This window comes from Anolis carolinensis, chromosome 1 (genome assembly GCF_035594765.1).
Source record: "Anolis carolinensis isolate JA03-04 chromosome 1, rAnoCar3.1.pri, whole genome shotgun sequence".
Lineage (NCBI taxonomy): Eukaryota > Metazoa > Chordata > Lepidosauria > Squamata > Dactyloidae > Anolis > Anolis carolinensis.
Window position 1 is genome coordinate 21372890 of NC_085841.1, and position 25732 is coordinate 21398621.

General features: G+C 38.8%; 1 protein-coding gene across 9 annotated transcripts in view; it reads left to right on the plus strand.

Annotated features, from left to right (window-relative positions):
* klhdc3 (kelch domain containing 3) overlaps nucleotides 1-25732 on the plus strand; it is a 63675-nt gene that overhangs the window by 14139 nt on the left and 23804 nt on the right. For 6 of the 9 annotated variants that reach the window (XM_062970901.1, XM_062970877.1, XM_062970881.1 and 3 more), the window contains exons 2-7: nucleotides 11514-11767; nucleotides 15805-15981; nucleotides 18573-18688; nucleotides 21901-21972; nucleotides 22146-22359; nucleotides 22785-22871. In XM_062970901.1, coding sequence (XP_062826971.1) covers nucleotides 11614-11767; nucleotides 15805-15981; nucleotides 18573-18688; nucleotides 21901-21972; nucleotides 22146-22359; nucleotides 22785-22871 — 820 coding nt within the window. In that variant the 5' untranslated portion in view covers nucleotides 11514-11613. Of the gene's footprint in view, nucleotides 1-5645; nucleotides 5779-7022; nucleotides 7070-8287; nucleotides 8438-11513; nucleotides 11768-15804; nucleotides 15982-18572; nucleotides 18689-21900; nucleotides 21973-22145; nucleotides 22360-22784; nucleotides 22872-25732 lie in introns of those variants that run through there. The other 3 variants (XM_062970873.1, XM_062970871.1, XM_062970895.1) reach the window with 3 other exon arrangements.

Here is a 25732-nt window from a genome sequence, read left to right on the forward strand (position 1 = left end):
AATCCAAAATCAACCCATGTTTATGAAGTAAACTAGGAAAACAACCCAGGTACGTAAAGATTGGGCATGGGCAAACTTTGGTCCTCTGGGTGCTTTGGACTTCAACTTCCACAATTACTAACAGCCGGTAAGCTGTTAGCAATTGTGGGAGTTGAAGTCCAAAGCACCTAGAGGGCTGAAGTTTGCCCATGTCTAGTATAGATGTACTCTTGCATTTTTGAAAATAGCTGATATAGAACATGGCTTCATAAATGTTTTCCACTTGTGACTCTTTTCTGCCCAAGAAAGCTTTACACTGCCCCAGGTATTTAGGTATATAAAATGAGTACTGATAATAAATCAGCATTTGCAAGGCTTGCTAAACAGAATGATTTTCCTTTTTATGAAGTACAGCTGAAGCATCTTGTACAGAGTCCACTGTGAACACTGAACAACAGTTTCATGCAAATATCTAAAATAGCTAATAGATGACATTTAGAAATCTTTCAATGTTGCCAAATTTTTCGTGATCCCAACACTGAGCTAAGAGGACCCCATTTGAGTTTGGGACCTACAAGTTAAGATGCAGTGATAAAGGTAAAGGTTTCCCCTGACGTTAAGTCCAGTCATGTCTGACTCTGGGGGTTGGTGCTCATCTTCATTTCTAAGCCGAAGAGCCGGCGTTGTCCGTAGACACCTCCAAGGTCATGTGGCCGGCATGACTGCATGGAGCGCCGTTTCGAGCATCATTTTCTAAGAATAATGATCTAGAATAAACTCAAACATTATTCTTAGAAAATAATGCTCGAAACCACTAGACTAGGATTTTTATTTTCCTTTCTCTGGCATTTCTAGAAATGGTTGGATAGTGCCAGAGGAAGGGAAATCCCTAAAAAATCCTCACTGGTGGAATCCTCCACTGGATTTTGGACCTGTCTGTAAAGAAGAGAATTCTTTCCATTGCATCTAATTAGGATTGACTCATCAGTTCCTAAACCCTTAAGCCTGTTAATTCTTTTATAAACAAGCCTCCTATGTAAGATTTGCACATAGGACTGCACAGCCTTTTCTAGCTGTTTCCACTCCCATTGTGTCATAAGATTAAAGTCGTGTAACATGGATTTGCTGTAACATGGTGCTAATAATGATCTCTGGCATATGCAGTCGTCTTCCTAAGCACAGTTAGAGCAAGTCCGGCCTTCAGTTACTCAGCTGCTTTTGAGCAAACAGCTATTATATTAGGAGGTTAACTGGGGCTCTTTCCACATAGCTGAATAAAATCCCACATTATCTGTTTTGAACTGGAATAAATGGCAGTGTGGACTCAGATAACTCAGTTCAAAGCAGATATTGTGAGATTTTCTGCCTTGATATTCTGGGTTATATGGCTGTGTGGAAGGGCCCAAGGTTGCATTTCACATGTTTTAACTGTGAAATTCTTATGCAAGCTAAAGCCTGGAATGGAGAATTGTGTTAGCTTCCACTAACTCTAGATAACGGGCAATGATGAAACAATACAACTGCAGCCTGATAACAACTGGAAGATTACAGATTAATCATTAAAGAGTAACTTCTTTTCTCTTTTGGTGAAAAGGGGTGCATATGTAAAAAAAATCTAATCAATGTTAATTTCAATTTCAGCAGATATTAAGGATTTTAATAATTAAATTCACTACAGATCTTCTGTATTCAGTAGGCATATGAAGACTACACTGAACTTTAACTCAACTTGGTTTTAAGTTGTTTTGGATATATTATATATACCTCTATGAGCATTGCATACTTTCATCTGTTTTTGCTGTTCAGTGCTAGAGCGAATTTATGCAAACATTATTGGATGGAGGGAGATAACATTTATTATAGCAAACATTGTTGATACTAATCAGAAAGACAGACCTGAGTGCTAGAGTCATTGTCAAAAACTGTCAAAGGAAGGAAAATGGTGAGAAATCATGCACACAATTTTAGAAACATAAGAACTGTTCATATTTCCCCTCTTTATAATAAAGATATGGAGACTTCATGATTTCTCATTAAGTGTCCTTCATATTCCAAATGTATTACAATTTTATAATACAGTCATAGAATTGTAAAGATGGCAGTGACTATAGGCATACTACTTGCTGATATTCATAGCTAAAGCATTTCTGACAGATACTGCCAGCCTTTGCTTAAAAGCCTCTGAGAAAAGTAAAGTATGTAATTAACAAAAAGATAATAGCATAACTTAGAATATCCCATGTGTTCGCAATATTAGTAGTCCTTTCTTTGAAGCAGAAGTACTGCTAGGTGTCAGACGTAATTGCCAAGAACGTTCTGTCTCTTAAGGAAAGAACAGCTTGAGACTATCTTGGCCACAATTCTATTTGTGCACCTGCATTGTAAAATAAATGCAGCTTGACACCACTTTTAACTGCCATGGGTCAGTACTATGGAATTCTGTGAGTTGTAGTTTGGTAAGACACCAGACCTCTTTGGCAGAGAAGGCAAGAGACTTTGCAAAACTACAGCACCCATTATTCCACAGCCTTGAGTTACTGCAGTTAATGTGGTGTTAAATGCATTCATTATGCAGTGTAGATGCACCCTTGATTTTATGAACTCAGTTGTTTCTTCCTTCCCTCAAAGGTAATTGCCAGATAATTGTTATGAAAAAGGTTTAGGTTTTATTTTAAGTTTCTGCTCTGCTTAATTCCCATTCTTATAAAACAGTAAAAGTTTCTCTGCTCCAGCCTGGAAATATTGGGACTGTCAGGAAACCTAATTTCTAAAATATTCCTTCCAAAAAACACTTATTTTATTTCAGTATGTGTTTAGGTTTCAACAACATTTCAAATATGCATGGCCAACTATAGTTGAAACAAATCCCAATTCAATTATATTAATAGCCTGCCAGGATTTCATATGCCCTTTTTAAGAAGAGTCAGAAGAAAAGATGTATTTTTAGTTTTTCATAACCACTTAGTTGTCTCTTTTATTGTGCAATAAGATGTGAGTTTGGTTTTTGTGAAAATCTGCAAAGGGAACTATTAAGGAACTGCACCTGTCATTGGGAACTATTATGAGTTTCTTATGTGATCAGTTATACAGTGCTCCGCCAATAAAGCTTGATTATACATAAAGGACCTTTTTCTTTAAAAATGTAATGCACTTAAAATTATCCATTAGCAAAAGTTCTCTGGGTGAGATATAACCTGTTAAAAACTAAAATATTTTAAAATACAATAATGAAAGAAAGTAGTTACTAAAGACATAAACTCAAGGTAAAATTGCAATAGAGGATTATATATTTCATTCTATAAAAGCAAATTAAAAGCAAGCAGCAGCATATTTGGCATGGATGCTAATGGGACTCCGGAGGTTTTTTTTTTTTAATTAATTGAGCAGTTAATTTTAGTTAAATGAAATTCACAGCATAGCCTACAGTAACATCCTCAGTCAGTAGGTGGTAGCTTACTGTAATCACCTCAAAGGAATGCGGTGGGGATATACTATTTATTTTTTCAGAGAGCCTCCAGGTAGCTCCATTTACTCTTTCCCTTTACAGATTCCCAGAACCCTTTAGAGAGATTTCAATAGAGAGTGCATCTACACTGTAGAATTAATTCAGGTTGACACCAGTTTAACTGCCATGGTTCAGTGCTATGGAATCGTGGAGTTCTAGTTTCACAAGGTATTTTGCCATCTCTCTCAAACATTGCTGGTGCCTCACCAAAGACAGCTGCCATGATTCCATAGCATTGAACCATGGCAGTTAAGGTGGTGTCAAACTACATTAATTCTACAAGTGTGGATGCACACTGTGTGAGAGGAGAGGCAGCATTAGGGTTTGAGAGAACTACAGGGTTTGTGTCCCTTGTGCAGCTGGATAGCTCTGCTATTTATCCTGTAGTACATTTTAAATGTATTTAGCATATATTGATAGAAACGTTTTAAATGAATTGTGCCATTGAATGGGTTTGAGCTCCATCCCATGTAATTAAACTACAATTTCTGTTTACAGCAGTTGCTGTGGATATGACATAGCTCTTATGGGTAAACCAGTTTAAATATGAGCACACATTATATAATTTCTAATGATGGAAATAAAAAATTGTGACTATGTTTTTGTAACCAAGCCTTTTATAGCTAAAATAATTTTCTAGTTCTGTTTTAAAATCAAAAATGTTTACTTGTTTCCAAGTGATCAATATTTATCAAGAGTTCGCATTATTGTAATCATATCATAGTATTGTGATAGTGAGTTACAAAAAATGCCATGGCATTTTTCCTTCTCACTACCCTGAGAGATAGTGTCATACTATTATAACATAATACTACAGCATAATACGATAATATGAATTCTCAAAACTTTTGGTCACCGTTTTAGCAGTTGTCAGAAAAAAAGCTTCTGAGTTTCATTTAGAAAAACAACCACATTGGGAAGCTTTTTAGCAATAATTAAAAGATCAGTTGAAATCATAGGGTCACAAAGTAGTGCCCATCGCTACCAGTATCATAATATCTGCTGAGTTGTGACAAGCAATTGAGCTGCAATAAATTCACTTTTCCAATATATTATCCATTTCAAAACTTTGCCCTTTAAAAGAGATGGGAAAATATATAGTACCAGTTATGTGCATAGAGTTTACACTTGTTTTCTATTTTTATGAAAAATGTATAATTTCTGTGATTGGAATAATCATAGAAGAACTTTAAGAAAAATACACGATGACAGTGATTAGAGGAAAAATAATACGGAAACATTTACAGTGGAAACACTTTTCCTGTTTTACAACTTTTTGAGTTTGAATCTTGGGAGTAAGAATGTTTCTTGAAATTCCTGCAAATTTCCAACATAGCTAAAATGTGTGTTGAAAGACTCATGGTTTGGTGGGATAGGAGTGAATTCAAGGACTACTAATATATTTGGAGTTGAAGAGTGAATTAAAATTGAACAAAGGCTTCTGTGTTTCTGTCATTGGCAAGAGCTGCCCTTCTATAGCAGTTTCCTCTCTCTGTTGCTCAGATGACTAGTAGTGTTCATGGAATTTCTGGCTTGCTTTGTGACTTCTTTTTATAGCAAGTTTGCATCTAATGCACATCCTTATAAGATTCCTGGAATTTTTGCTTCAAGGTGGACAAGATGTAGTACAGAATAAACTAGGTGGATTGAAGATTGCTGACATTGCAGTTTTAAGGTGTTTTCATATTGGTATCCCCTAAGATGGTCTTAGGGCTCTTCCACACAGCCATATAATCCAGAATATCAAGTAGAAAATCCTACAATATTTGCTTTGAACTGGGTTATCCGAGTCCACACTGCCATATATTCCAGTTCAAAGCAGAAAATGTGGGATTTTATTCAGCTGTGTGGAAGGGGCTTTGGTGAAAAGAAAATCCATATTTAAATAGGTGTCCCTTAAGATAGATTTGTTCCAAGCTGTAAAAGGTTTTATTTTTTAAGTCATAGATTGTAGTCAACAACTAATTTGAAGCAAGTGGAGTTCTTTTCATACAAAGGTTAGATGCTCTGAGCAGGAAATACTACCTGTAGTCAATAATCTATTTTGTGAACCAGCAGAGGTTCCTGAATCATTTTTTCCCTGACAAACCCAGCACATTGCAGTAACTAAGAACTTTTGTCCCCTTGGAAATTCTAAAGTATTGCTTGTCTCTGATGTCAGAATGGCCGCATTGCACAGAGGAAGAGGCATGTTGCAAGAGAGGATAAACCCTCCAAGACACCTTCAGGTGGTCAGCTGAGCCACTTGACTGGCAGCTGCTGCTCGACATGAGAAGATGGATTAAATTTATGAGGTGGGAAGTGTTTTGGAATTCAGGATTAGATAAATTCAGAGTGGGTGGCATGTAAATGTAGCTTGCTGTAGAAGTCGGCTCCTTTTGATTTTAGTAGACAGTATATGTTAACTCAACTTATGTAAGTGACCTTTACTTTGGGGGAACGTTCTACAGTTCATATTCTTAATAGGCACGAGCAGTCTCTCTTTCTTCTGGTATGTTACTTTCATTCCTCCATCACTTTAAAGAGGGGACATTAAACCAGAAAGGAGGATTAAAACATCTGGGGTGTGTTGTCAGACATAAAAAAAATCTCATACTTCAACCAGTGGCAGAGACAAAAATAACAATGGAGGAATTGCAGTGGTTAGGGGGTACAGTAGCTGCAGATAAGGCCACATAGTTGGTGCCAAGCCTGAGCATAAAATGAAATGAATGTTTGCTTGAAATAGGTGGGGCTTTGCCAAGAATATCTGGTGATGCATTGGCTTCACAGTGCACTATGGTTATGTCTATTTCCAGATTGCCATCTCCCTGCAGTTCTCAATTATCCACTGCAAAATGTCTCCTTCAGATTCCTTTTCCAGGTCATAAATAGAAAAGCTGCCTCAGAGATCACATAGTAGTTGGTTAGTACCTTCCTTCTTAAGAGAATCATAGAATCATAGAGTTGGAAGAGACCTCATGGGCCATCCAGTCCAACCACCTGCCAAGAAGCAGGAAAATCACATTCAAGGCACTCCTGACAGATGGCCATCCAGCCTCTGCTTAAAAGCCTCTAAAGAAGGAGCCTCCACCATACTCTGGGGCAGAGTTCCACTGCTGAACCACTCGCACAGTTAGGAAGATGTTTTTGTAAACTACCTGTACACGATCTTCCAGGGTTTGTGACTACTCTGTATTTTTCTAACATGTTTTACCTTGCCCTGTCATTTGAACTATTAGGTAGGCTAAGGGTTTGTTTCTTGAAGCTATCAGGTTTAGCTATCCATTGCATTGTTTATGATTTTTTTAAAAAACAATATTATTTTAATGTAGTCTTAACAGTAGCCATATGTACCTGCAGTACTCTACAACGCCTACTATGACAACATAGCATAAATAGGGTTGTTGTGTGTTTTCTGGGTAGTATGGCCCGGAAAACACACAACAACCCTGTGATCCCGGCCATGAAAGCCTTCGACAACACATAGCATAAATACATTAAGCCCCACAATTTCCCCCTCCACCCTACATAATATGTCTGACTTTCTACTCCTCAGGCTGAAATTACCAAGACAAATAGTCATCACTTCCTTATTTGTGCCTGGTACGTATATATTCATCTTCTGTATTTTTCCTTTGCAGAAGATTTCAGTATTCAAAACCTCCAAGTATAATATTTTCTCCTTTTAAAAAATATAACTTAAAATGGTTCCTAGCCCTTGTCAGATTCACCTACTGACTCCTTTTAAATCATTGTTGACAATTTATCCATTTCAGCTGTTTTAAATATCTTCAAAATCTAACTATCTCCACTTTCCCCCCAATTTTGTAAGTACAACATTCTGGCAGCCAAAATCATACAGTGTACTGCTTTGTCATCTTAATGCATTCTCTGCTGATACCCAAAAGAAATAGCTCAGGTTCCAATTTTATCATCATTTTAACTATGTCTTATAGCAGCTTTTGTGTCTCCCGCAAGAATTTCCTTGCTTTACTGCCATGTCCAACACAAGTGATAGAATATGCCTTCATATGCCCCACATTTCCAACATATATTTTTTAGATAACCAATCTGTGTACATCCTCTTCTAGAAGGTTTGATGGAAGTTGTAACATGATATATCATTTAATCCTCTGGTCCACATTGTCTTCATGGTGTTTTTTTTTGGGGGGGGGGAGCATATTAGACATGGAGTAGCTTCTTATGTGTGTACACTATCTGATTCCACTTCTTTGTGAATGTTTGTTCTCCTGTCTGCTACTGATACCACATTGTTTTTCTTCATCCCCATTATACTGTGCTATTTCACAAGGACAGAATGTATTTTGAAAGGTTGTTCTGGCCACAATTATCACAATTAAAGCATTGTCTGTAGCACCCACTGTGAAGCCCCTGTTTAAAGACTAACAGAGCTACTCTGAAATGTTACTATGCATGGATCTTCTAGATAACAAGTTGCAAGTGCAAGACTTTTATGGTGAAATTGAACATACATGGAAGCAAGCAAGTGACTTTCAAGGGTCATATTGAATGTGAAAACAGTAATATGAGAATGGCCCTTGGTCCTTGGCCCCTGGCTGTTTGTCAAGTTGTATGTCTTGTAGATCTTGGAGATTCACAAGTTTGCTGTCTTATTTTAGCAGCTGCATAAGTGACTTAGTCGGTCTAGCAGTCAGTTCAGTGTTGACAAAGCTGCACCTCCTTATGAGAGACCAGTAATTATGCCAGAGTGAATATTGGCTTCCATTTCCTGCCGTCTTGGAATAAATTACCAAAGGAGTGAGTAAATGTCAGGAGTGAGAAAAGAAGTTGGATTATTATTCTGATGGATGTAACAGAGAGTTGGGATGTGCCTGAAATAGAACAGTCTATATGGCCTGCTTCAACCCTGCTGGGGCTATTTTTAAGTATACGAAAGCATGACCACAGCCTTTCAGGTTACATATCTTGGACAACAGAGACAACAGCATGGTAGGAACTTCATTATTATATCTGTTTCAGGGATAATGGGTGTAGGATGGTTAAGTTTGGAGAAACAAAGCTTCATTATTGTTGCTGGTGGTAAGAATGTGAAGATTTATTTGTCCTTTCCTGAGCTAAAGTATAAACTGGTGTACTGAATGTAGTCATATTTCTTATTATAATTTGAACTCTATGCTTTTACCGATCACATAAGGCACAAAAAAGAAACTATTTAGTCAATCCTGAAATGGAGTGGAGAGTGTATTGGCATACCTTAAGATGTCATTTTATTTGGTTTTCTTCTCTTTTCTTCGCAAAGATCAAAAGTCAATTATAACATTTTAAAAATCTCATTTTATGTTTATCTTGGTTACACTATGTTACAAAGTTTGGAAGATGTTCTGTTCCTGGTTTGAAAGTGTTATTTCCTGTTTAATTGTGTGGTACTTACTTTGAAAGTAGTTGTTAGGCTCCAGAAACCTCGTTTTTGTGGCTGCCACAAACTGTGTTAAATTGGTTGAGTTTCTATGAGATATTTATTGAAAACTATATTAAAATGTGCTTCAGGATGTCCCACAAAAACAAGTTTTTGCAGTTTAATAAACTTTTCCCATGTTTTTATGATAGAACCAATTAGGAAGTGACATTTATAACCCAGGAACAAAAATTGTGTTACATAGTGTTATTATTTTTGAGGGGCACTTCTAGGGAAAACCTTGTTTATTCCATTTAGAACTATAATTTAGTTCATGTTCTTATGTTTACCCTGTCTTCTTTCTCCATTTCTTCCTTTGCTATCTCTTTGGAGTCAATTTTATATTGTCATCTTCTTGAAGTAGCAACCTGCGCTGTTTTACTTTCTAAAACATCATGGACATTTATGTCACTGTGAGAGCAAATGATACTTTTCCTTGCTTGTAGATAAAATTGTTTAATATATTGGGTGATTCCCAAAGTGGGCGCTATCGCCCCCTGGTGGGCACTGCAGCTATCCAGGGGGGCGGTGATGGCACCTATTAGGGTGGGGCCAGGGGATGGACGGGGCCTCTTCCCAAGTGCTGGAGACAGGGCTGAGCACCTGAGGCGCCTGTTAGGACTCAGGGGGCGGAACTAGAGGAGTGGGCGTGGCTCCTTCCCAAGAGCCCAAGTACAGGGCTGAGAATCTATACTTCTCCTGAGGGGCTTGTTGGGACACAGAGGGCAGAGCTAGGGAAGGGGGTGGGGCCCTCTTCCAAGAGCCCAAGACAGGGCTGAGCCTCTATATTTCTCTTGAGAGGCCTTTTAGGACTAAAGGGCGGGGCTGGGGTGGGGGCGGGGCCTCTTCCCAAGAGTGCGAGACAGGGCTGAGCCTCTGTATACCTCCCCTGAGGTGCTTGTTAGAACACGGGGGCAGGGTATAGAGGTTCAGCGCCGTCAGGCACTTGGGAAGAGGCCCCGCCACCTCCTCTAACCCCGCCCCCTGTGTCCTAGCAGGCTCCGCAGGACAGGGATAGAAGCTCAGCCCTGCCTCAGAGCTCGTAACTCTGCCCATCCCAGTCCTAGTCCCCCATTTGTGGCCCTGCCCCCCTCCCCCTCCCAGCCTTGCATCTTGGACTAGGGGAGAGGCTCAGCCCTGCCCTCTTCAGCAGGAGCCATGCCCACCCCTCTAAGCCACACACCCCTTTCCAGGCGGCACTAAGTAATATTTTTTCTGGAAAGGGGGGGGTAGGCCAAATTAGTTTGGGAACCACTGCTATAGACCAATAACTAATCCTTTTTATACATTGCCCTCTTGTGGTTGCATCTGACCGCTACATACGTTTTTTTTTAGATTTTGGGACCCTTGCCTTGTTTTTGTAGTTCAAACCCCTAAATTATTTTATGTCGGATAATGAAGGATATATATGCCAAGTTTGGTCCAGATTCATCAAGCTTTGTAGGAGTTTGTGGATCAAACAAACATACTTTGACTTTTGTGTATATTGATGTTTACAGTGTTCACCCTAGAGGTATTAGAAGGAAGAGATATGAATTTAGTTAACAGATTGCTTTAATATATATTTCATGCATTGTTTATGATTCTTAATACATTGGCTAGCATATTATTGAGTTAGAGTTATAGCCTGCTTTTCTCCTGACAAACTCGGTGTATCACATGTGGCTCTCTTCTTTCCTACTTCATCTTTATAATAACTGTCCTGTGAAGAAGGTCACACTAATAGACAGTGACTAGCTCAAGGTCATTGAATCTATTTCATGGTTCAGAGGGGAATAGCACCTGAATTTCCCAAGTGCCAGTCCATCACTCTAATGACTACACGCTCCTGGTTCTGATGCAGAATATTTACTGCAAGGGTCTCAGCAGTGAGTGGAAAATCTTGTGGGGGTAGAGCAGTTTTAAGTCATGTGATCTGGTTGGAGTCTAATTTCGGCAGTATGGGCAGCATTGTATATTACAAGAAACAGGATTTGCCATTGAAAATGTCAGCCACCTGATAGTTTATTCCACCTTCTGTCAATAATATGTGATACATCCCACCTTGTATCTTGGTATAATGATGCTGAACATTTCCCCACCAGTGCCAGACAATGTTGTGGAATTAGAATGAAGCTCGGGTTTGAAAATTTCTATTTTCAAAAGCATCTGCATGGTTCTTACAGGGTTTTTTTCTGGGAAGAAAAAAAAAACACCCCATAATATAAATACACAGTACATATTATAGCCAACGTATGTTATTTGTTGACTTTAAAGTATGCATTGCACAATCAATGAGGATAATGTTGATTCTAGCTGCCATCCTGAATATTTGAGACGTAGTGAATTCCTCTGAACCATTTTTGTGCAGCAGTTATGTATTATTTTTCTCATTAAATATTCTGCCCTATCATAGACATTTCAGAGTAGCTTATTACATTTCTAACAGGCTTAATTGCTTTCTGACACCCAAGAGTGTTAAAAGAATGGAACAATGTGAGATAATTTTCTAAGAGGCTATTAAAATCTTACCCATTGGGAAAGCTGTTGTACAGGGAAGTGCTAGAGTCATTTTTCCACTTGGCTTCCTGGGTTGTGCTTTTGAACACCTGTATTCTTTGTCTGTTGCAGAATTCTATGCCTGCGATCCAGCATGGTTGGTAGCCCTGTGGGCATGATACTCTGATCAGGCCACCCCCAGCTTGGGGGAATTGCGCACTTGCAAAAGGGAATGTTACGGTGGACAGTGCATTTAGAAGGTGGGCCCCGGAGAGTGAACCACGCGGCTGTGGCTGTTGGACACAAAGTCTACTCTTTTGGAGGGTACTGTTCTGGGGAAGACTATGAGACACTGCGACAGATTGATGTTCATGTATTTAATGCAGGTAAGATGAGTGCCTGAGCTCAGAGAAACTGGCACTCTAGTATGTGTGATCATTTATTTAGAGTGTTATTATACCTTTTTCAGAATTCTGGATGTATAAATGCAAGGTGCATGTTCTGTCAAGCAGAGAATAACTGTTTGAGTTACCCTAGAGAATAAAAAGTGATGTTTTGAACGGTTTTGAACATACAGGAGTGAGCATATTAAATCCACACTAAAGTCACTCCACCGGCTGCCAGTTAGTTTCCAGGAAAAGTTCAAAGTGTTGGTTTTGACCTTTAAAGTCCTACATGGTTTGAGTCCAGGTTACCTATAGATTGCCTTCTCCCGTACAATCCGCTCCAAACAGTTAGGTCTTCTGGGGGGCGGCTACTCCAACCAGCCTGAACCGACTGGCGACTGTCACCCAGAAGTGATATATTTTAATCTTTGTTCTTTGTATTTTAATATATGTATTTTGTGGAATTACGTTTTAATATGTGCATTTTATATAATGATTATGTGTCTTTAGCTATGTTGTAATCTGCTTCAAGCCATGAGGAGAAGCAGGTAAGAATTATCATCATCATCATCATCATCATAAATCCAGGGTAGCTTCCAGTGAGTCATCAGGTATAGATGAGACCATTGAGAATTTAAACGTATACCAAGTTAGAGTAGTCCTTCAAGGACAAGCGATCAACCGATTAACGTATAACAAATAATACATGTGTATTGTGTGGTGGAAATTAAAACTGTTTGAGAGCCATTTACCTTTGTAGAGCGAAGTTTTCAGGGAAGCAAGACTTTGGGATTTACAGTTCCCTTCCGAAGATGGCATTTGGTTGTTTTGGAAAAGGTGTATCCCATGGAATGAATCACTAGTAAAAAAAAAAGTCATTTGTTCATAATGAGATGTAAATGAAATCATAAATTACATTGGAGCAAAAACAAAACATTTATTATGAAAGGAAAGTTCTTATCATACAAACAGTCAACCATATACATCAGCAAAAAAATATTTCACGCCTTTGCTGCCAAAAATGCAGAGGAGGTCCCTTTGTTGTTGTTAAATTTCTTGCTCTACTGGCTTGGAGATGTTTTTAAAAATTTAGACATGTTCTTTCCAGCAAACAAGCTGGACAAGTATCTTCATTATTTACACAGTGAACACAACTGTGAGTGGCAGAATTTAAATTGTTTTAAGACTATTGGAAGAATAAGAGTGTGAAAGGCCTTCTTATTACTTACTCAGTGAGAATCCCTAAATAATAAAACTCTGTGGATAGAGAAAATATTAAGATTTGAAATTAGCCAGTTGTTTGTTTATTTATTATTTTATTTACAGCATTTATATTCCACCCTTCTCACCCCGAAGGGGACTCAGGGCGGATCACATTACACATATAGGCAAACATTCAATGCCTTTTAACATAGAACAAAGACAAACAAACATAGGCTCTGAGCGGGGCTCGAACTCATGACCTCCTGGTCAGAGTGATTCATTGCAGTTAATTGCACTGGCTTGCTCTCCCATCTGCGCCACAGCCTGGGTTTGTTGAATATTATAAATGTGAAGTAAAATCTATTAAAACGGAACCTTTTCACAATTCACATTAATTCAAGTTTGCTTCATTACAGTGTTCCTAGGCTTTCATAATTTCTGAATACCTAATTCATAATTACCTACCCTTTTTGACTTCTTTTTTTCTGCCATATCTCTTGTGAGATATGGAGTTAAGCAGCATAGAGGAGCCAGACTAAATTAGCGTTTTGCAAAGAACCAGGGAACTAATTAATATCCTTTTAACACTCAAAAACAGGGTGCCTTTTGTCACTTCATATTCTTGGATGGTTCTTAATTTAGTGGATAGCAGCTAAACTATTTTTTATCTAAACTTAGGTGTAACTAAATGGTTGCCAAACAGGAGCATTTATTAGCACCATAGGTGTTCCTGCACGGCAGGAGGTTGGACTGGATGGCCCTTATGCTTTCTCCCAATTCTATGATTGTGAGTGTGTACACTTTATTTCACATTGAACAGAGGAGGATTTGCAATGTTATCGTTGACTTTTCTCATATCTTGTAATTTTAGTTAACATAGGAACTATCAGTATAAAGCTTCTTGGCATATCAGTTTGTTTATAAAAGCTCATTTAAAGAAGCGGAATGAACTGTAAATTCAGACATACATATTTATTTATCCATTTATTTAATATCAGAATAGTTTCCTATATTTACATATGGTTGGTCCACTGTATACCCATCCTGGAAGTGTTCCAAGAGGCAGGAGGGACTAAAAATTAATATATCTCGAAGTCCCCTGAGTTCAGTTTGCTTTAAAAAAATACTCTCAGGGAAGAATGCATGCTTGTTTCACAAAATGCTGATTATTTCTTTTTGTATTGCCACTAAACTAAAAATTGCTTTTATATGGAAGAATGGCTACAAAATTCAGTATTAATAGAAGAGGTTATGAAACATGGCATCAGCAGAAAAACCTACTCAGCCAATAAAGGTAGCAATATTGAGTTGCACTTTTTCTGAGCTTTCAAGTCCTTTTATTGTATACATGAACTGTGATAGACAAATCATAGAACTATAGAACTGAAGGAAACTATACGAACCATTCATCCTAACCCCCTGCCGTGAAGGAAAAGCGCAATCAAAGCACCCCTGAAAGATAGACATCCACCCTCTGATAAAGCCTCCAAAGAAGGAGCTTCCACCAGACTCTGAGGCAAAGAGTTCCACTGTTGAACAGCTCTCACGGCCAGGAAATTCTTCCTAATGTTCAGGTGGAATTTCCTTTCATGAGATTTTAACCCATTGCTCTGAGTTCAAGTTTCCAGGGCAGCAAAAACAAGCCTGCTCCCTCCTCCTTATGATATCCTTTCAAAAACCATCAGTTTATGGAAAATACATTTGACTGAACCATTTGTTTTGCTGGATTTTGATATTCTGTGTAATTAGAAAGCCATTGTCAAGAACTTTTTATTGTACATTTTTAATTAGTTGATTGCTCTTTTTGTTAATCGTCATTTACTATTGTTTAAATAAATGTGGAGCCTCATTGCCCGTACACCACACAGGCTTTCTAACAAACACAACATCATGCTAACATGTGTTTTAATTTTGTACGTTCCTGCACATGACAAATACTTGATGCCAAAGAGAAAGAGTTCTTTGAAAGTTGCCAGGGTATTTGCAGATGCTGTTTGATGAGAATGATGCTTAAAGCAAGCACCCCTGTTCTGTAGCTTCTTACAGGCTGTTTCTGTCAGATATCGCCTATGTTGTTGCTGCGTTTCAGGAGGAAACTCTATTCTGTTTTCTTTGGAGTGGACCTAATGTTTAATTTGAGCCATTGGCTTTGCTGGACAGATGGTATGAATAGTCAAAAACAAATTGGTCAGATATATTATGTAATGTGCACATTCCAGCTGAGAATCAAGAGAAGGAAATCAGTTTGGTAGAATTTACAAGGTTTAGTAGCTTTCAACTGAACAGAATGGTAGATTTAGATATGGAAAATCCATTACCTTTGGGTATTTTCTATAGTGGCCTCTTGCCTGTGCATTTCAGGGAATCCTTTCTTTGTAATGATAAGTGGGGCCTCAGAGCATTTCATTTTGTGTGAATGGTATATGTTTGTGTCAATCCTTTGAATATGCCTTTCTGTTAGGGTTAAAATAACTTTTTCAAAGGTTGGAAATAATATTTCTTCAAGGCTTTCTTTTTTTTCTAGCACCAACATTTTGAGAATGTCACATCTTTCTGACATGCATTAACTCCTCTGCATTTTCTCTGAGTTGGATTATTAGCCTTTTAAAATTGCTTATGTTCTGTATCTGTACAGTCTTGAACCTCTCCCATTATGGCATTTACCACCTACATACAGTTAAGGACATCATATAAAAAATGTGTTTTTTCTATAACTGGCGAACAAGCCATTGTTGGTGTTTATATTTACATATTTTTCTCTATTTTGTTGAGCTGTGGTAGTCTAATGCTTGAAGGAAAACCTGCCCAGTAAAACTCTCACTTTTCTCTTTTAGTCTCTCTGCGCTGGACCAAACTGCCCCCCGTATGGACAAATAGCAGGGACCATGTGAGGGAAGTTCCTTACATGAGATACGGACATTCTGCAGTGCTCATTGATGATACCATCTACATCTGGGGAGGCCGCAATGATACTGAGGGAGCCTGCAATGTACTATATGCTTTTGATGTCAGTAAGTGTTAACTGCAAGAGCCAGAGTGGTATAGTGGTTTGAGTGTTGGATTTAGGACACTGAGAGACCAGAGTTCAAATTCCTGCTCAGCCATGAAGACCCTCTGGATGGTGTTGGGCAAGTCACTCTCTCAGCTTCAGAGAAAGTCAAGGAAGATACCCCTCAACAAATTCTGCCATAAAAGCCCCCTTGAGATGGGATCACCATAAGTCAGAAGCGACTTGACGGCACACAACAAATGTTGTCTTGTTGCTGCAACAACCAGTGTCACATGGTTTACAATTTCTGTTGTACCAAAATATCACTGTCTGCCTCCTTGTTTTATCTGGGAAGATGTTGACCATAGAATCACAGTGGAGGATCACAAAATGTATACAGATATGGTCACATATAAGCCAGCAGAAGAAGTGGCAGCAAATCCAAAAATCTGAAGATATTTAAATCTGTAAATATTGAACCTGCAAATGCAGATGGACAACAGTAGACAGTTTCAAAGTGGAGAATTTGAGAATGTGTGCATTCCAGTGTTTGTTGGGTAGGAAAATTAAAAATATGGTTTAGGATGCAAATAGACTAATACAGTATTGATAAAAATAGGAATGAGATGTGGATGAGAAGATGGGATGGTATGAATCAAAGGGATGCTGTTGAGCAAAGATTCATTAGTAGTTAAATAAGGAGCCTGTAGAACCCTTAAGCTCTGAGGATATGACTAAGACCTTTGAACTCATAAAACAGGGTAAAAAAGTCAAAAATATCTTGGAGGGGGAAAGTGGGAAAAAGGTTTGATCTGGCACATGGACCTGTTGAGAAAAAGCTGGGTTTTGTAATATATATATAGGCAAAAGATATAATGATATCAGAGAGGGAGGATGTGAAAAGGTAGAAACTTGAATCAGTATCGCTTCGGTTGAGGAATTTTTGGAGAAAAAGGTTCAGAGCCTTTAATCCCTATTTCTGAGTTTGCTGTAATTAAAAGGTAACTTTTCTGATCAGTGTCCTGATGTTGTACTGCACCTTCCATCAGTCCAAGTTAGAAGTGTTGAGAGATGATGATTTTGTAGTCCAAGAACATCTGGAGAGCCACAAATTGCCAACCGTTTATTTAACTGGAATTGATTCCTTTGCTATTTTGAAGAGAAAAAAAACATGGTTCAATATATGGATGTTATTATAGCAAGCAGACGTATATAGAACCTCTGCTGTATTCCTGTTTAGGCATAGGACTGATTACTCGAGCATTCCTTGGAAATTAGTCATAATCAGGAAGAAGATAAGAGCACTCATATAACAGCAAAACTGGCCAGCATTGAGAGATGGAACAAAGTCTGCTATGCTTGGGCTCTCTTCCAAACCTTGTTTGTTTCTTTCAGCACATTTGCTTTCTCAGTATCTTGGAGCTCATTTCAACTATTGATATGCATAGAATTCTGTTATATAAAGTGTCAGCAGAGACTTGCCAAATTGGTTTTTCATTTGCTACTTATAAGTGAATAGTGGCTGAAAACTGCATGGGAATTGTTCTGCAGAGCCCCCAGCAGCCTAGTGTTCCCTTGCTAGGGGAATCTTGTCCTATCCCTGGAAAGCAAGCATGCTGATCCTCCCGCACTAAAGGGAAAAGGTGGAAGCCCTTTGGCATGAGTCATTTCAGACTAGACAAAGCCCCGAGGCTCTTCTACGGGCCATTGTCCTTTACTGCCTTGCAGATGTCATCTAGATTAGATGTCACAGCTCACTTCAGTCTCTGGTTTCATGTGTTGCTCTTGGCCGAGGACTTTGGGGATAACACATGAGTAGATTTAGAAATCCAGGCATGGCAAAAATCCCAGTAGGAGCAATGCTCACTTTCCTTTTGTACTAATCATCTCCCTAGAGTTTATATTGACCTTGCACTGGGCTAAAGTATAGCTCCAGGTTGCTGCAGTGAATGACTCTGAATGAAGAGGAGGTGGCAAGATATTGGGTGGATTTTGAACAGCCCCCTCCTTTGCTACTTTATAGCATAAGCAAGTTGGTGGCTAGTTGTGGTTACATAATCTTTTTTTCCTCCCAAGAATTACCTGTTTGTTTTCCTGATGGTCTTCCAGAACATATGCTGCTGACTTTTAATAGTCGTGCTGTCCTTCATGAAAAACTTTTTTCATACACTTAAAAAAATTCTCCTGTCTTTTAATATCTTTCAAAAGTGTTGTGAGCATTTCTTTCCGCTTCAATTTGTAGTAGCAATATATGCTGGGGTAAAAATGAAACCACATAAAATGTGATGAATGGCTTTGGGGAGTTTTTTTGAATGCACCTCTTAGATTCCCCCAGCCAATAATGCCACAGGCCTTGCTTGATAGCACATTCTAGGAAATATAATCTAAAGAGTAACATTTCCAGGGATTTGCTGTAAGGTAGCCTGCAACCATCCACTAATCCATTGTCTTGTCTGGAACGTTATGAAGTACCAGCTCCTTACAAGGATAGATGTGTATTGTATTTTTAGAATGATTTTTCCCTAGGGTATTCCCTTTGTCACTCATTCCTGAGCATGCCATTCTGGATCTACTAGTAACAGCTTTTCTCTCTCTTTATTTTTTGTCTACAAGGCACGCACAAATGGTTTACACCAAAAGTTTCTGGAATGGTTCCAGGAGCAAGGGATGGACATTCAGCTTGTGTCTTGGAAAAGAGCATGTATATCTTTGGAGGCTACGAACAACTAGTAAGCTTTTCTCTTTTGTGATTGGGCTGCTTAGAAAAATGCTGTTTTTTGATTCTTTATATTTGATTCCCCCAGTTTACCATCTTCCCCCAAGCTACTCACGTTCAAACACACTAAGAGTTCTGGGTGATTAATGCTGATAATTATATCAAGCTGTCATCATAGTAAGATGTAGAATCAGAACTGGAAAACTCCACAAGTCCAACCCTCTGCCATGCAGCAATATACAATCAAAACACCCCCCACAGATGGCCACCCAGCCTTTTAAAATATCATCAGAGAAGGAGATTGCACCACACTTGGAAGCAGCGATTTCCAGTGTGTAACAGCTCTTACCATCAGGAAGTTTTTTCTATGTTTAGGTTCAATCTCTTTTCTTCTAAGTCCCATGGAAATCAGTGGAATTTAACTTTGAAGGAAACACATATGGCTGATTTAAATAGCTGATACCCTTGTTCCCCTTCCAACTTCTAGATGATGCAGTTGTTTGCAAGGCAAGTGAGGAATTTGTTGGACCTGATATTTGGGCAGTTTTACTTCTAAATGGGCTATTCCCCCTAGCTGCTTATTCCAAGTTTTTCTTCCCTCTCACTGTTGGATTTTTGTTTCATAATAATAATAATAATAATAATAATAATAATTTTATTTATATGTTGCTTTTCTCCTACAAAGGGACCCAAAGCAGCTTCTAACATGTTAAAATACAATACAAAACCAACAGCATCCAATCTGAATGTTATCTCCAGCACTTGAACTCCTGCCCTCAAGAATAATGTCTCCCTCTTTCACATAACTCAGTTTATATTTATGAGACTCTTAGCTGTTAGGTGCAACCCATCACTTGCAAGTCCATCCTGGTGAAACAAGCACGTTCTCCTCAATCTGGAAACCCCTGGAAGAGCAGCAAGGATGATCACCATCTGAACTCAGACTGTATCAAGGTTCAACATTAGGCTGAGATGTAAAGGTTTTTATACCTTGCCAAATCAGAAAGGGCTACATGCCACTCAGAACAATGTCCTAATTGGGTTTCTAGGAGTTTTCCGGGCTGTATGGCATGTTCCAGAAGCATTTTCACCTGACGTTTCACCCACATCTATGGCAGGCATCCTGAGAAGTTTGTTGGAAACTAGGCAAGGGGTGTTTATATATCTGTGGAATGTCCAGGATTGGAGAAAGAACTCCTATCTTCCCGAGGCATGTGTAAATGTTGCAATTGACCACCTTGATTAGCATTGAATGGTCTTTCAGCTTCAAAACTTTTCTGCTTCCTGCCTGGGGGAATACTTTGTTGGGAGGTGTTAACTGGCCCTGATTGTTTCAGGACAGTAAATAAAGAACAACTCTCAGAAAACGGGAATTTGAGGCATGAAACAATCATGCCTCGAATTGAAACCTGAACATTATTCCACAGATATATAAACCCCACTTACCTAGCTTCCAACAGACCTCACAAACCTCTGAGAATGCCTTCCATAGATGTGGGTGAAATGTCAGGAGATAATGCTTCTAGAATATGGCCATACAGCCCAAAAAACTCACAGCAACCTAGTGATTCCATCAGCCAGGTATCCTTCCTCATTCCAAGGCCCTACTGTCCCCAGTTAGTTCTTAACAATGAAAGTAGGCATAAGAAAGAACAGCCCTTCCTTTAAAGGAGACTTCATTCCTTTAGTGCTTTCTAGGGGACATAAAGACAGAAGGAGCAATGGGCATAGAAAAATGGGGCAACTGTGCACACCACATGACTTGTCTCTTTGAGATAAGAATAGTTTTCCACAAATCTCCCCGTACATATGCAGTGCCTTTCAGCGTCATTGAGCCAAAAGTAAGAGGTAATAGTGTCTTGTTAATCTCTCTGTTACATCTTGGATTTTTGCCCCAGGAAGATAGCACACAGCTTGAAATCTGCTATCAGTCCCATAAACCACTGCTTCTGTTCCCCTCAGTAGGGAGTCGCTTACCACTACCATAAGTCTTTCAAACTTGAGTTGAGACCTATGTCTGAAAGTCTAGACATATTTTAGAGTGAAATGCTTCACCTCAGCAATTTGTTGTGCCCATGCGTATGTTCGTCTGTTAACCTTTCAGGCATCATTGCTTTTATTGTCAAGCTTGTTGGCCAGTGATGTCTCTCCTTTCATCCGTGCTGTACAAATATTAGGTTACAGTTGTAGGTATATATTATTGTGTCATAAAGTTCTTAAGAGTTGATTTGTATCAAGAGGATAAATGGATATTAATTCACACATAAAAACAGTCCTCAAAGGGGATGTTAATGGTAAAGTATTTCAGTCGTGTGTCCTGTCAGCTGATTATCCAGTATTTTCTTAACTGCCACCATAAAGGGATATTTCACAGCATTCTAAGCAGTTCTAATGTTATTTTAACATTATCCATTTTTGCCATTTAAAAAAATAGATCAACATCTGTTTTGCCATTGGGGAACTGAATCATTTGAAACCATCAGTGTCCAAAGGCCTTCTCTTGATTTTCAATGACAGCATCATGTGCTGGATGAGACTATTTTCAGTTCATCTGTGACATTGATTGATGCCTGAGAGGCAGGACACTAAAGCGAAATAGGATATGGTTGGAAGATTTATGAAACAAAGCCCAAATATTCATTCATCTCTGACTTTCTCTTTGATAGATTCATACCCAATAGATCTAGCGAAATTGTATATTTTACAAGTTGCTGCTAATTGAGCATTCCTCTCAGAATATTTTGCTTCAGGCTTCTCAGTCCTTACTTACTGGCATTTAACAACTCTTGCTGAGGTTAATGAAGGTAACTTACACTCAGCGTTTATTTAAAAACGGAAAAATGCCAGGCACTCAGAAGGAGTGGTTATTGCTGCAAATAATGACTTTAATCTCACTGCTTCGTTTTCATGTCTATAAAACGAAGATGTTTTATGATGGCAGGTAACTATAGCAACTGGGCTCATAATTTTGTATTCAGTGTCTAGTTCGAATAGTGTGTACTGCTATGAGGAAGTATTATTGAACAGCTGCTTTGCTTTCTGAAACACATCATTCAGTTCCCTAAATATATATTATTTCCATTTGGAAATCCTGCAGAATTAAATTTTATAGAGTTTACATCTCTAGAGAGCAAGTTAGCAGAGGCCTCCTTCAGGAACACCAGATTCAATTAGCCTTTCTACTTTTGGCTTATCCATTCGCCTAATAATTCCTCTTTCTTACAGGCTGATTGCTTTTCAAATGATATTCACAAACTGGATAGCAGCAACATGGTGTGGAGTCTGATCTGCACAAAGGTCAGTTGCACAAAGGTATTGGTGTGCATATATTTCTGTCCAGCTTGTGCCCTTGTTTCCTATTTAACGATTGTCTGCCTTGGTTTGAAGCCAAGCAGACCTTGAGCACCCTTACTCTTAAAATAGCTTCCATTCCCTGAATGAACTGACTTAACTAGAGTTTCCTATTCCAGGGCACACCGGCTCGCTGGAGAGACTTCCACTCGGCCACTATAATTGGGACAAAGATGTATGTGTTTGGGGGGAGAGCAGATCGTTTTGGGCCATTCCACTCCAACAATGAGATCTACTGTAACCGAATCAAAGTGTTTGACACAGACACAAACTCTTGGCTGGACTCCCCTCCTACTCCCCTTCTCCCTGAAGGCAGAAGGAGCCATTCAGCATGTAAGCCAGCATCACACTTCACAGAACACAAAAGATTTGAGGTCTGAATTAGGCAAGATTCTTCCAAAGGTCATTCATTGCCCAGCTTTCTTGGAAAAAGCAGGCAGCAGTGAGCTGACAGTCAGCAAATGTAGTTCACTTGTGTCTCTTTTTCCATGTGCTTTTCCATTTCTACTAAAAACTTCCATGAGGGAGTTATCAAAAGATCTATTATGGGCAAATGGGGTGGGGAGAAAGGATGGGGAACAAGAACTACAAGTCTGTTGTTTATTGCCTTCTTTCCCTCTCTCCTTTTTCTGAAATGGTTTATAATGTGAAGCTAGTGGACAGTTTCTACTCTGAAGGTGGGATACTCCAACTCAGTAAAAACCGATATCCCACTGAACTACATTTTGGGTAATTTGACATGTTTCTCTTTCCTATAGTTGGCTACAATGGAGAACTGTATATATTTGGTGGCTACAATGCACGTCTGAACAGACATTTCCATGACCTTTGGAAATTTGACCCAGGTATATATATTGAAACACCTTTTTATCACTTACTTTTCCATCACCTCTAAGAATCTCTATTCAGGGCTGCGGTTATGTGCTGAGCATTTTTCACTTAGGTCGCAAAATATGCAGAGAATTTCCATCAGTAAAAACTGGAGAGGGTATATGGAGGACCAATTTACATGTTTAGCTGCAGTTGTAATTTGCCATTATGTTTTGAGGCTCAGTTCAGAAAAGGTCATTTTCTGCTGCCAAGAAGTTGTCAGCATAAATAGTAGATTCTCAGAAAGTCCTAGGAATTCTTGCAGTTGCCTGGAGCATGGATCAGAAGTTGTGCAATGAATTCAGGTTGCTTTGGCAGGCTGCAGCCCAGGGCTCCATGAATTTATAGGTAGTCACCATGGGTTCTTATAGATTCTGTCTCTGGTAACAGCAGTATTGTAGTCTGGCTTGGGAGCATGTGGTATCTGTAGAGACCACAGAGTTGACCATACAGTGGTCCAGAGCTGATTTTTAGCTTGTTCCTTTGATGGATCAGTTAGCCTCTGTGGGCGAAAGTAAATTCAGATCACTCTTAAATGATAGTATAACTGTTAACTACTGATTGCTTGAAGAGGAAATGTGTACAGAATTCTAGATTTATTTAGCAACAGCTGCAACATCGGTATTGCAGCCATTTAATTTTATGCAGGAATAACCAGAGTACCCAACCAAGCCTTCTATATTTTTAGAATCTTCAAGAAAGCTTACAGTGATTACTTATAGCAGTAAATCTAACACTCAAAATATAAACCCCACTTTAAAATGATTGTTTTTGTTCTCGTGGCTACAGTGAGCTATTAGAGGACCAGGGAAATAAAGCAATTTCACTTGGTGTGGCAAGTCTGATACAATAGTTTCCTGGCAGATCTTATTGGGAAGATATTGACAGACTGGGGCACCTTGACATATTGGATAAAGGATCTAGAAACTGTACTCCAAAATATTAATATATCGTGCTCTCTGAACATTTTCTTGGTTAGAGCCCCTTGAAGTAGGTTGATGACAATTACTTGAATGGGTTTTCCATCCTCTCAATGTAGAAACATAAGTAGAAACCACACCAGCCCCTGATTCATCCTAAGATCTTTCTAGTCCAGTACTCTCTTACTGACAATGATTACTCAGATGCCACCAGGAATCCCATATATAGGGCCTGAAGGCAACTGGCCTCCCTATTCTATCTCTTCGTAGACTCCTAGAGTTGGAAGAGACCACAAGGACCATCTAAGCCATGCAGGAATACACAGTCAAAGCCATCCAAACAGATGGCCATCCAATCTCAGTTTAAAATCCTCCAGAAATGGCAACTATGTCACACTCCAAAGCAGCATATTCCCTTGTCCCCCACAGTATTCAGAAAATACTGCATCTGATTCTGGAAATCATTTCTTCTAACAGTGACCCCAGGTACTGAAAGCCTTTTATAGCTAATGCATGGCCACTAACAAAGAATGGTGGCGCAGAAGAGATAACTATCTTCAGGAGACCCAAGATTCAATAAAATATAGCAAATTATGTGAGGAAGAAGGAATGTGGAGTGGAGTTGGAGACAAAATGTGCCCAAAGGAGGAATAGCATTTTCATTAGCCACAAAATGCTGCATGTTGCCAGAATGAGGGGTTGTAGTAGAAATGTACATGTTGGATGGAATATTTGGAGCAAGCTCTATGCACTATCATGGTGTACATTACATAACTATGTATAGTTAACTATTGAATTGTTTATTGTACCAGCCATAGGCCATGACATCAAATAATGTACAACCTTTAAAAGTACAATAAGTACTTTCCAATATAAACATGAAAACTTATTCCATATACTGACTTTTTAAAATTACAGTAGCAGTGACAAGATAACAACAACAATGTCTGATTTATATCATCCCAAACTATCTCCATTTCCGTTTCCATCCTCCGCTGTGGACTTTACTAATTTAGGTTGGATTTTTTGGCTGCGACTGCAAATGTGGCAACCTTTAATGGTATAGTTAACTATGTAGCAGAGGTGTCAAGAAATCCTGTTAGTGAATTGCAAAGATTTGTAACAAGGCATGGGCAAAAGTTTCCCAGTGAACATGAGTCTTAACCAGAGCATATTGATACCCCGTAGTCAGTGTCCCAATGCACAACAGGGCCTATATGCATCAATCGTTTTCATTTGTCACTTCTCTGTTTCCCCCACGTAAGAACATCGCAGCAGCCCTTCTCTGGATACAGATGTTGTGGAACTGCCCAGACACTAGTCCACTAATGAAAACAAAAGCCCCTACAAAATCTTTTTTTATAGGTCCCATGTGATCACTAATATGCAGATGCTTTACCCTTCATGAAATTTGTTTGGTTTTTGTGGCAGTTGCATACTTGTGGATAGTGAGTTTCTTATATTAATATTATGTCTTGTAATGCAGTAGTGTCTATTAGTTTGCTCTGAATTTGCTGTTCCATTCCAGTATTATCTGAAATAAATGACTTTCTCTTTCCACATTATGTTATGACATTCCTGGTGAAAAATTCTCATTATACACTTCAGGGAGCGGCATCTTTGCAACTGTTTTCCTTCTACTTTTACACTCAATTTGTTCATTTTCTCCCGGAGAAATAGAGGGCTTTCCTTTATGTCCTGAATTTTGTAGAATTACCAACAGATGGCACTATGTCTGCATGTAGGCTTCAAAAGATAAAGCACATTTCTGCAGAATCTATTTTGTCTATTCTTTATTTCTGAATTCCACAATTATCACCTCCTCTTTTGCGTTCCAATGCAATTACTTTTTTTTCAAGGATCGTTATGTAACAGGGATCTATGTTTAATGAACCCAGAACTAAATCAGTTGCAAA